Source organism: Lampris incognitus, chromosome 18 (genome assembly GCF_029633865.1).
Source record: "Lampris incognitus isolate fLamInc1 chromosome 18, fLamInc1.hap2, whole genome shotgun sequence".
Classification (NCBI taxonomy): domain Eukaryota; kingdom Metazoa; phylum Chordata; class Actinopteri; order Lampriformes; family Lampridae; genus Lampris; species Lampris incognitus.
In genome coordinates, this window is record NC_079228.1 from 33,066,821 (window position 1) to 33,079,632 (window position 12,812).

The following is a 12,812-nucleotide window of genomic DNA, read 5'->3' on the forward strand; positions in this document are numbered from 1 at the left end:
CAAGTGAAGCAACTCCAGGTTTAGGCTAATGACTGTCAAGATAATGACACTGTAGAGCCTTGTGTCTCTTGCAGCTTTGGGAGAGAGCTGTAAGGATTGAACTGCCTTCAACCGTACAGTTACTCAAATCTGAACACGTGCCCGGGATAGTTTTCTGTTTTGTTATTACAGTAGGACAATTAAAATGAAAAAGCATCACCTGACGGGTTATTCCCAGTGAACTGTCACAAACATATTCCACCCTTAATGGCTGCTCCGCCAGCTGTCGGATTAATATCAACCAATAGCGGGATCATTATCGGTAATTACAAGGTATCATCATGATATTAAGCAAAATGATTATTTCCTGCTGCTAAGTGTCCTGGTATGAGACCAATTATACCATATTTTACTGACATGTTATGTCAGGGATAATCCTCTTCATCGTCTCACACTGGGAGGCTCTCATTTGGAGTAACCAAAGTAGTTTTAATTAGTTGCTTTGCCCTTCTGTTTAGCATTGGCGCCAGCACTCACGTGTTGTCTACACAGGGGTATGTCTGCGGGAGAAGCACTAGCGAATAACATTACAATTCCTCTTTACTACTTCCACACGGAGAGGGACGGTAACATATAGATAGAAGCCTTTAATGTTTGAGGAATCACCGTGTAAATTACTGTCCCTCACATGTACAATTACGGAGTCACAGGATGCCATCTAATTATTTCCTGTTGTTAAGTCTCCCAGTGTGAGGCCAATTAAGGGACTGGCTGTCAGGTCAGCTGAAGCGGGACTGAGAGGGCTGCTGAGAAAATCACACCTCTACTACTGACAGGGTGCTCTCGGCGGGTAGCCAGCTTTGTCTGTGCCTGCGTGTGTGTGATGCCTTTGCTTTTTAGTGGGAGTTCAGCAGTTCGCCCAATTTTCCGAGTGACAGCGGGGTCAGACGCATGTTGTGCCCTGGTCAGGCCATGCTGCGTGACCGATTCCCTAAACCTCGTGTGGGGGTGGGCGGCACGTGGATGTACAGCATTTGGGAGGATGTAGGTGTGAAAAGCAACTCCTCACCCCCCCTACACATTACCACTAACACCAAGGGTCATAGATAAGAGGGTTTGGATGGTGTGGTTTCAGATAGCAGCCACATCAGCCACGGGGTCCTACTGTATTGCCTGCTGCTCAGTAACATGTGATTCAAAAGGACAATCAGAGTTTGTTCTTTTGACAAACTTTCCCATATCAGGAATTTAACTTCATGTGTAGCTCACTGTGACAGACATACATCAACATTTAGAGAAGTAATATGAATATGTTCATAGGTTTGTTGTCCTCGAGCTCGATTACTGAGTATCAAAATGACAAAATATGCTAAGCAATAAAATGACTGCAAGCACTAAATACTGTTAACATCTATGCATAAGTCTAAACTTCACATAAATACAACATACATGGGCCACCTTGGTACCTGTGGGACATAGCAAATTTTATTTATTCATCCCCCCCTTTCTCCTCAATTGTATCTGGCCAATCACCCCACTCTTCCGAGCCGTCCCGGTCGCTGCTCCACCCCCTCTGCCGATCCGGGGAGGGCTGCAGACTACCACATGCCTCCTCCGATACATGTGGAGTCGCCGGCCACGTCTTTTCACCTGACAGTGAGGAGTTTCACCAGGGGGACGTAGCGCATGGGAGGATCACACTACCCCCCCCGAACAGGCACCCCGACCAACGGGAGGAGGCGCTAGTGCAGCGACCAGGACAAATACCCACATCCGACTTCTGTAGAGACGCCCAAGCAAGCCGGAGGCAACACAGGGATTCGAACCGCTGATCCCCGTGTTGGAAGGCCACGGAATAGACCGCTACGCTACCCGGATGCCCCGGGACACAGCTAATTAACAAGCAATGTCGACATCACCTCTTCAACCAGACACGGTTTTTTAAAACGTCATCATATTATAGTGTGTTGACAGCTGAAAAGCTGATGTGGCTAACATGAAAAGCTACCAAAACTGCAGAAACCAGACAGCCATTTGGGCTTAGTTCACCCATAATGTGTATTAATTATCTGTTTGCCTGGGAAGCTTTAAGCAGGAAATGAGGTCCCAGCCGGCTTGCATATTTTTTCCTCCGCTTCCACCTCTGTGTGTTTGTGTTAACTTCTCCATGTGTCTCAAAGCCTCTCCGAGCCTCTCTGTTGAGAGGGAATGATGAAAGAAATCTGTAACTTTGCTCATATTCAGAATCTCATGAATAGATGTAGAAGGGAAGAGCTTTTGTGTGGTTTTGACCTTGTATAATACATGCTGTGAGTGTGTTTTAACCACAGGGATCCCTTTGCTTAACCGTTCAGCATGGTATTGGGAGAAACCGGTCTCAAGGATGCTTTAAAATCAGCGGTAACAAATGCAGGGAAAGGTCAGGTTCAGCCTAACGGAGCCTCAACTTGGGCTCCAGACATAGCGTGAGGATATCACACGGCGACAATATTATCATGCACTTTCACTCACATACATATGTTGTCCTTTCCACAGGTCTATAAATAAAACAGTTTTCCTTCAGTTCATTGCAGGCGGATTCTCTTGTGTTTGATTTCAGACTTCTGCTCTCCTCTGTAAAGTAGTAGTTTTAGGTCTGGAACAGTACACATTTGCACCGTGAATATAAAAAGATTTAGTGAGGAGATTTTCATTCGCATCCAACATTTAGCAAAGGTAGTTTTCATATGAAATACCTGAAACTGGGCACGCAAGTCACACGACTCAAACTGAGTTGGACTTGAGTCACAAATTCACTGACACTGACTGAATAAAATGCAACGTGAAACTTTTTTTTTTGGGTGGGGATCCCCCCCCCTTTTCTCCCCAATTGTATCCGGCCAATCACCTCACTCTTCTGAGCCATCCCGGTTGCTGTTCCACCCCCTCTGCCGATCCGGGGAGGGCTGCAGACTACCACATGCCTCCTCCGATACATGTGGAGTTGCCAGTAGCACATGGGAGGATCACGCTGTCCCCCCCCCGAACAGTGCCCCGACCGACCAGAGGAGGCGCTAGTGCAATGACCAGGACACATATCCACATCCGGCTTCCCACCCACAGACACGGCCAACTGTGTCTGTAGGGACGCCCGACCAAGCCGGAGGTAACAAGGGGATTCGAACCAGCGATCCCCATGTTGGTAGGCAACAGGGTAGACCGCTATGCTACCCGGACGCCCTTTGTAATGTGAAACTTATCTTGACTTGGCTAAGTCTCAAACTTATTAATTTTCTTTATTTTTCTTGATTAATCACTCCAAGAACAAAATTAATTAAAAACTACTCAGATCTATTCTCTTAAGATAGCTGCATATGTTCACGCTGGGCACAATAAATATTGTCACACACCCAAAGCCACTTACTGTATGAAACAATGACGGGCCACTTTCTGCTCTTTGGAGTTTTCTATTTTGGATGATAAATGTGCGAGCTTAGTTGCTTTAAGCAGTTTGACAAGTACTGCAACAGTATTCTCCTATTTGTCTCCAGATAATGGGAATTTTCCCTGACTGTGTGCTGTGACTCAACTCGACCTGCTTGACGTTTGCAAAGATTGGATTACTCTTCCTTAAAACCGGGCACCGACTTGAATCATCCTGCTTGAGTTTCTGCAATTGCATTTGAGACTTGAGGCTAAAGACTGGAGACTTGCTTGCCATTTGCAAATATGTCACTTAATCTGACCTTTGATAGATACTTATACAGGCAACGCTCTACAAACCTCGGAGGGGGGGGGGGTGCCGCAGGAGCAGCTATGCCAAAATTCATCTTTTAATGACTGCTACCTCTCGTTTCCTACAGCTAACTGTGTAACCTGGTGTCACCCAACACCCTTTCAACACCTTTATTGACAAAATGTCTCCAGTTGCCAGTGTACTGCCTCCTTAACTAGAATAATGAATTGAAAACTGTGGGAGGGAGAGGGAGAGAGCGCGAGAGAGAGAGAGAGAGAGAGAGAGAGAGAGAGAGAGAGAGAGAGAGAGAGAGAGAGAGAGAGAGAGAGAGAGAGAGAAAGAGACAGGTACACAATGACTGATGGAGAGTGAAACAGAAAATAAGCTGATGAGGTGGAAAAAAAATCCTTTCCGGGTGGCAATATTTTGAGAGCTGTCTATCGCCATGGTAACAATTGCAGAAATTTGACCAATTAGTGGGCAGCTCTTAGAAAAGGTTAAAGAGCATTCGAGAGACAAAGTGTGTATATGTGTGTGTGAGCTGAACGATACATGTCGGATGAATCCTGTTCAAGTAAAAAGTGGCTATTGGCTGCAGTAAAGCGGACTACTCTAGTGAGGTCGGCGAAGCGTATTGAGTGCACCGACCACTGTACAATTAACAGAACAGACTCTTGGATGATTGATAGATGTGTTGCTAAAAAAGTAATATTTTGCAAACCATTTCCACAGTTTAACATTGGATTAGATTTTACAGCAGCAGGTACGACAGGAAAATTAGGTGACTGAGTGTGGCGGACAGGACAGTAACAAACGGTGCAAATACAAAGACAGAAATGCATTGCTTTACAGGGACAAAACGTTCAGTATTACCAGTACTACTGAAGATAATCACGACAATACTTACCAGACAGTGATGTAGTCGTATATGGGCTCTGTGCTGAGTACAGTGAAGTTGATGTAAATCCCGTGTCCGGGAGGAACTCTCACACTCCACACACAGTCCTGGAAGTTAGGGTATTCCTCTGGATGACCAGGGGAGTAAATGGTCCCGTTTAACGAAGTGATGTTACCGCCGCAGAGCGCTGCAACACAGAATATCAGCGACAGTGTATTTTTATTAACCGTGTTTCCAGTGTTGTTGATTACATCAATATTACCACTACAGAAATCTATATCCATCCATTCCCTTTCCAAGCCGCTTATCCTAATTAGGGTTGTAGGACGCTGGAGCCTATCCCAGCAGTCGTTGGGCGGAAGGCGGGGAAAAACGCTAAACAGGTCGCCAGTCCACCACAGGGCAGACACATTCACACCTAGGGGCAATTTAGTAAGTCCGATCTCATCTGACCGACATGTCTTTGGAATGTGGGAGGAAACCGGAGCACCTGGAAGAAACCCACGCAGACACAGGGAGAACATGCAAACTCCACACAGAGGACGACCTGGGATGACCCCCAAGGTTGGACAGCCAACCCAGGACTTTCTCGCTGTGAGGCAACAGCACTAACCACTGGGCCACCGTGCCACCCAGAAAGCTATATATGGATCTTAATCGGGTGTATCTGCATTAAGGAGAACAGGTTGTTATGTCCAATGGCTCCCTGTTGTACTCCCCTGCATAGCACTTCTAGTTTATCTTATCTTACAAAACAACGTTCTGCGGCAAACAATAAATTGATTTGGAGGGACTAATGAAACAAATTTGAGAGAAAAAGCAGTTATAGAAGTTAGAATAACAATCAGGTTAGGAAGTGGAGCTAGAATATGTTATTCTACTTACTTATGTTAATTCCACAATGAGCTGCAAGTACAAAATAACAGCATCTGTTCGTCGGAGCTCCTGTGACTTCCACTCTCGGTAACATTTCCAAGAAATTTTAATTTATAAATGACTGGTGGTTGTAGCTGTTGGTTCGGGTTAGTGGCACGTCGCATATGCCCTTTAGTTGCTTTTTTCATATGCTAATGAAACTGCTAAAAAAAAAAATCAACCAAAAATTTAATGTAAAATGTGATGCAAAATATTCCTAATTTTGAAAATTCAATTTTGGCAGGTATCAGAGACAATAATATGATTATGATTTGCCCTAATGGATGATATACTTCTATCTAAACAAAAATACAGATGACAGCAGTGCCATCTGTATTTTCATCAGTGTCATCCAAATGCCAATATTCAACTCTTGTTACACACTATTATATTGACTTTATAATAACTTTCATAAAGGGATGCTTCTAAGCATGTATCCCCCACAAAGAGCCACAAAAATAAAGGCAGATTGGTGAAAAATCCCAGCACAAATGCTAAAACAACATTTTTGTAGTACTGGTCTGGATTTGCTATCGGATGTCCAGATGAGCAGACATTTCCACAGGTTAGATGGCGGAGCAGTTTTCATCAGTAGCAAAGAGAATACTCTTCCATCCATCCATTATCTAAGCCGCTTATCCCAATTGGGATCACGGGGATGCTGGAACCTACTCCAGCAGCCATTGGGCGGCAGGAGGGGAGACACCCTAGACAGGCCGCCAGTCCATCACAGGGCCGACACATTCACACCTAGGGACAATTTAGTATGGCCGATCCACCTGACCTACATGTCTTTGGACTGCGAGAGGAAACCGGAGCACCCGGAGGAAACCCACGCAGACACGGGGAGAACATGCAAACTCCACACAGAGGACAACCCGGGATGACCCCCCAAGGTTGGACAACCCCGGGGCTCGAACCCAGGACCTTCTTGCTGTGAGGCGACCGCGCTAACCACTGCGCCACCGTGCCGCCCAGTAGTGAAGAAGGCATGTTCAAAGCAAGACTTCTCCAGGGCTATATGTCTAGATGTAAACTATATTTAAACTGCTGTCACATCTCTGTATAGGAGAACCTTAGCGGCTGATGAGTCCATGGAAACATATCGCACCTCCGACAAGAGGTGAGACATTCAATACAAGTACCACTATAAGTCCCGGTGGCGCAGCGTAAAACTATTATTACCATCTTCAAGTGTTCGATAAAAGGGCGGTTGTACTGGTTCAGTATGAACACAACAAGTCTCCTCAAATCAAAAATCCCACTGTAAAGGATGTGAAAACAACTGTCAGTCCAACACTGTGATTTAAATAGCCGCATTACCTTCACATCTCGGTAATGGGTGGTTCCAGTTGCGGCTAATGCCATGCAAACAGGTCAGCGAAGCCTCTCCAATGAGCGAGTATCCAGGCAGGCATTCAAAGGACACCGTCATCCCAACACTGAAATCCGTGCCAATCACGATGCCATTACGGAAAGGCCGCGGGTCAGGGCAACTCTGGAGCTGGTAGGCTGGAAGAGATAATATGTCATTTAAATTACTGGTCTTTTGAGGGGAGCAAGTCTGGAAAAACACAGAACCAGCCAGCAAACGACAGAGGGTGACAGTGACGGGTTGAAGGTACTGGCTGGTGGAAAAGGGTGGGACACAGCAGTCAGATTTGAAATGGTTAAGTGTGTGTGTGTGTGTGTGTGTGTGTGTGTGCATGCGTCAAAGAAGGTTGAATCGGTTCATCTGGCTATAACGTTTATTGACAGATACGTTTCATCACTCAATCAAGTGACCTCTTCAGTCTAAACTGACTGCAGGTACCTCCACCCTTATAAACAATACAGTACAATACAGTTGCATCATGACCGAAACCAACGTCCAGTTTCATATGCAAATATGGGTATGACCATTAACTAGAGCTTCAATGGCCACGTGTACTATTCACAGAGGACTAGGGATTGTTGCAATCACAGCACTGCAAGATGGCGACAGATGTATAACGACCGAAACCAACGACCAGTTTCATATGCAAATAGGGGTGTGAAAAATATGGGTGCTGCATATGAAACTGGTTGTTGGTTTCGGTCGTTAGGCAACTGTATTGTACTGTACTGTTTATAAGGGGCGGGGATACCTGCCGTCAGTTTAGACTGAAGGTGTCACTTAGATGAGTGATGAAACCTATCTGTCAATAAATGTTGTGTCCACATGAACTGATTCAACCTTCTTTGGTTTTCTTACCTGGATGCATCAAGACGAGTGTGTGTGGGTGTGTGTGTGTGTGTGGGGGGGGGGGTTAAATTAATATAAAAACAAGTCAATCATGGGAGAAAATGGCAATTTAAAAGAATAGACATCAAACAATAATTTTCAAATAAGCAGCAGGATGTGGAATTACCATAAAAAAAAACAAACAACAGAAACAACCAACAGCAGTAGCTATTTTAAAGAAACAATCAAAATGACTTTTTTGATTAAGGCAACAAAAGCTACAACTATGACCGCTACTGCAAATAACAAAACAACCACAATAATGATGATAATAATCATCACCATCACAAAACACTGAAAACCAATCAAGTTTGTAAGTCAGCCAGGGTAACAACAACAGCGCCACCCGTTATCTCATTCCACACTTTCCTACTGGGTAATACTCAGAAGTCCTAAGCTTAAGCCGTGTACCAAACTTGGAGCAACGCTCAAGCACTGCGGAGTGCATGACTGACTAAATGAGCTTGAGTAAATTAAGAGTTGCGTTATTTAGCCGGCCTTGAACCACCCTGCCGCGGCGATGCTGCCTAAAGTTAGGCAAGATTACCTCAGAGGCATTTCTCCCTATTAATTTTCCCTACATCCAACAGGGGACTCAAAATGCTTTAATGCCCAAGAGTAATTAACACCCCAAGTAAACCTACAGCTGAGTTTACATAGAGATAAAGTGAAATAAAAAAACCTGGAGATAGACCCCTGAACGGTTGATATTAAAGATGTTATGAAGGTTTACGGGTTACTTATTTTTGAATACATTAAAAAGCCACAGATCTCTTGTCTTTTCATCAGGACCGAGACGTAAAACACACTCAAATTAAACCTGACCAGCCACCCATTAACCCAAAACTCATTTGGATGTTTCGCATTTAAAGTTGTGCGAGACTGGAGGCAGAATATATCAATTAAAACCGTTGGAAAGGACAGTGTACGGCTGCACTAGCGTGAGAGTGAATGCGTTCGGTAATAACAGATAAACGGACTGGAGGCAGAAATAATAACCTGGTGTAGTGGCTCACAGACAGGTGAATCAGTTCGTCTGGACACAACGTATACCGAGAGAAACGGTTCATCGCTCATCTAATGCCCCTTTCCCACTGCATGGTACCGGCCCGACTCAACTCAACTCTGCTCGCTGTTTTTGGTTTTCCATTGGGCAAAAGTGGTAGTACCTGGAACCAGGTACTTTTTTTGGTACCACCTCCGTCGAAGTTCCAAGTGAGCCCAGCCAATACTAAAAGGTGACAAGAAAATACCACTATAAATAAATAAATGAAATTGAATAAATAAAATATAATTATATGTACACTTGTTTGTATTTATTTAAATACAAATGAAATCTTTAAAAAAAAAAAACTAGTCAACATGCCCACAAATGACCAGTGGTGCTTCACCGTGAGGGGATACCATCTGCAGTGGAAAATTAAATCCCAAAAAGTAAAGCGAGCAGAGTCAAATAGAATAGAGCCAAGTTGAGCCAGTACCATGCAGTGGAAAGGGGACATAAGTGACTTCTTCGGTCTCAACTGACTGCAGGTATCCCCACCCTAATAAACAATACAGTGACATACAATACAGGCCCCCTCCTCGATTCAGGGATGGTCGTGATGGGGGGCTTAAGAGTACACCTGTCACCATCTTAAAATGCTGTGATTGCAGCCATTCCCAAATCCTCTGTGAACAGTACACATGGCCATTGTAACTCCAGTTAATGCTCACAGCAATTTGCATATGAAACCAACCGTTTGTTTCAGTCGTTATGCCACTGTATTGTTTATAAGGGTGGGGATACCTGCAGTCAGTGAGACTGAAGAGGTCACTTAGATGAGTGATGACACGTTTCTCTCAATAAACGCTGTGTCCAGATGAACTGATTCACCTTTCTGTGATTTCCTTACCTGGATTATTGAGCATACATCAAGACACTAGTGTGGTGGCTATACACTATCATGCCATTCGAACCTCCACCCTGGTCTTACTGTAGAAATATAACAGGGATGGACTGACCACACCATTAAGTTTCACTCAACTGACACACTTAAGCATAACATTTCCAGCAGTCTCGTGATCTGATTACACATATACTTTAAGCTCCAATGAAATATTGATTTTGCTGCAGTGACTAATAGTGGCATAATGTATACCTAATGCAATTTGAAACACAAATGAAGTTAAAATTGAAAGTAGCCACTATGGAAGACAAAGCGGTAAAACTGGAAGGTAAAATACTACCTTGATACATGATGTGGAAACCAGGTTTATTTTGGGAGTAGTCACTGTGGAAGAAGAAGCTGGTCTGGTGAGTAGTGCTGAAAAGAGGCTTTGGAATGACTGGTCCGCTGAACCTGTCAATCACCGAACCGGTCTCCAGGTTTCCACTCCGGATCTCCAAGTAGTCATGGATGGCTTCAGTGGAAAAGTTTAAAAACTGGAGATGGATACCTGAGAAAAACAAAAATTGAGTTTTTATCAAGTAAGTAGAACAATAGACTTTTAAACACTGTGGACATCTCCTGCAGAAGGTTTCACGTGAATGCTGAAGCCACTAACTGAGACACACGTCTTCTCACACACGATCAGCTAGAATGAGTGGCTCTCTGCTTAATTATATATTGAAAGAAAGAAAGAGAGAGAAAGAATAGAAAGAAAGAATATAGACGTATCATTAGACAGACAGGCAGACAGACAGACACATACATAGAAACATTAAAAGGAAGCTCATCCTTACCAAAGCCAATGGGTAAACTGACTGTCCATGAGCAGTCTAATCCACTGGGGTAGTTGCCAGGGTAACCAGGGCTGAGAATCACCCCACTCACATCAGTCATAGAACCACCGCACTGGGCTGTACACACACACACACACACACACACACACACACACACACACACACACACACAGTTGCTGTTTGGTAGTGACTGAATCAAAGTAAACAGATTTTTCTGTTATTTTGGATCAGGGCTGGCCCGCTGCATAGGCAGATGCTCGGGCGCAAGATGCTCTAGGGGACACACAACTTTGACTTAAAAAAAAAACCCAACTTATTTCTTTACACACCCCTATCAAAATAATATAAACACGTTTTCCAAATACATTATACACAAGTGAGATAATTTTCTTGATTGGCTCTTGGACTCGGCACCGCCCCCCCCCCCCATTCTCACTATTAATGTGTGGTGATTCAGGGGAGAGATCGCTACCCTAAACTGCTTGTCCCGACTGAGTGACTTCTACTGTTGATGTCGATGACAGTGACGTGTCTGAAAAGTCAAAATCATCTGGTGCCCAGGGGAGAAAAAGAAAGAAAAAGGAGGAAGAAAAACGTGAAAATGACAAACTGCCGTCAGAACCGGAGCGGTTTCCCAACTTGCCATCGAGTAACACGACTACAATGCAACATCTGACTTTCCTATATGAGAAGAATCTGGCAGAAATACAGGTACCTTGGAGAATTTCTGCCAGAGAGGAACTTATCTAAGCTTAAACTGATAAAAACACATCTGAGGTGTACCATGGGACAAGAGCATCTGGACTTTCTATAATAAGCATAAACCACCAAGTTTCACAACAGCTATCGTAGGATGACATGATCGATGATTTCACAGCAAGAGAAGCTCGAAGGCTCCAGTTGTAGAAGACGGCTGTAGTTCATAGCGTCCTTCAATGTCTTCCCTTTTTTTATTTATTCTTATTTCTTAACTTATCTATATCTATATTTAATCACAACAACCTAATGTAGAGAGAAGTATATATAGCTTTTTCATATTGCATTTACACATTTTAAGTTTAATTGACCGGATAGATAAACGCCGAATAAGAGAAAATAGTCTGTCTTATTTATAAGTTGTACTTCTTCATAGAGTTTTCTCCTTTCGTTCTAGTCTCTGACCAAGGAAATTACTAGAGGTGAATTAAAAGCATGAATTTCTGGTCACAAGGGGGCGCCACAGACACTCTTGCGTAGGGCGCTATGTTAGCTAGGGCCGGCTCTGTTTTCGATGTTATTAGTTTAGCTTTTTAGTCTTCTATGTGCAAAAGCCAAGCCTCACTAACCGTCGCCCTCTTTGTTTGGTCAGTTTGAGGAGAACAGGGTCTCTGGTGTTTGCCGCAGCGTTGTGTACCATTTGTCTGCAGGCCAGCATACAAATGCAAAAATCCAGTGGGATCATTGTGATCTCTCAGACATCACGTCCCAGAAGGCATCTCACTTTGTAGGGGACTTTTTTTTTCTTCTTCATGCCCTTCACAAGGAGGTCAGAGCTCAGGTTTGGTTAGAACAGTCCCTTTAAACAGGAGGGCTGTTTGGTGACATGGGGGTCGAGTCTGTCTGAAGGACTGAAACCCAGAGCACTAATCGAGGTGAGAGGTCTTATTAAGCACTTCATTTTCTCCATCTGCACAGAAAAATGTATTTATTTACCCCCCTTTTTCTCCCCAACTGTACCCAGCCAGTTACCCCACTCTTCCAAGCTGTCCCCGGTCGCTGCTCCACCCCCTCTGCTGATCCGGGGAGGGCTGCAGACTACCACATGCCTCCTCCAATACACGTGGAGTCGCCAGCCGCTTCCTTTCACCTGACAGTGAGGAGTTTCGCCAGGGTGATGTAGCGTGTGGGAGGATCACGCTATTCCCCCCAGTTCCCCCTGCCCCCTGAAGACACCCCAACCGACCAGAGGAGGCGCTAGTTTAGCGACCAGAACACATACCCACATCCGGCTTCCCACCTGCAGACACAGCCAATTGTGTCTGTAGAGACGCCCAACCAAGCCGGAGGGAAGAAGGGAATTAGAACAGGCGTTCCCCATGTTGGTAGGCAATGGAATAGACCACCACGCCACCCAATTTTTTTTTCCGCTTTTGATTATCTTCACTAAAATTAAGTGAAGTAAAAGTGTAAAAGAAGACACCGCCTTAACCACTGTATGGGAACAATTTGTGTGCCTCCTACAAGTTCTTTAACAACATCTGGACTCACTTCAAATACGTGTGTATGTGTGCGAGTGTGTGTGCTTGTGCACGCACACATAGTGGTTTAAGATAGCTCC

General features: G+C 44.4%; 1 protein-coding gene across 1 annotated transcript in view; it reads right to left on the minus strand.

The window, feature by feature from the left end:
• Positions 1-12,812, minus strand: part of LOC130128423 (CUB and sushi domain-containing protein 3-like) — a 502,508-nt gene that overhangs the window by 66,131 nt on the left and 423,565 nt on the right. Inside the window, exons 42-45 of the mRNA XM_056298036.1 lie at positions 10,496-10,612; positions 10,000-10,209; positions 6,831-7,019; positions 4,602-4,779 (exon numbers count right to left, since the gene is read on the minus strand). Coding sequence (XP_056154011.1) covers positions 4,602-4,779; positions 6,831-7,019; positions 10,000-10,209; positions 10,496-10,612 — 694 coding nt within the window. The remainder of the gene's footprint in view (positions 1-4,601; positions 4,780-6,830; positions 7,020-9,999; positions 10,210-10,495; positions 10,613-12,812) is intronic.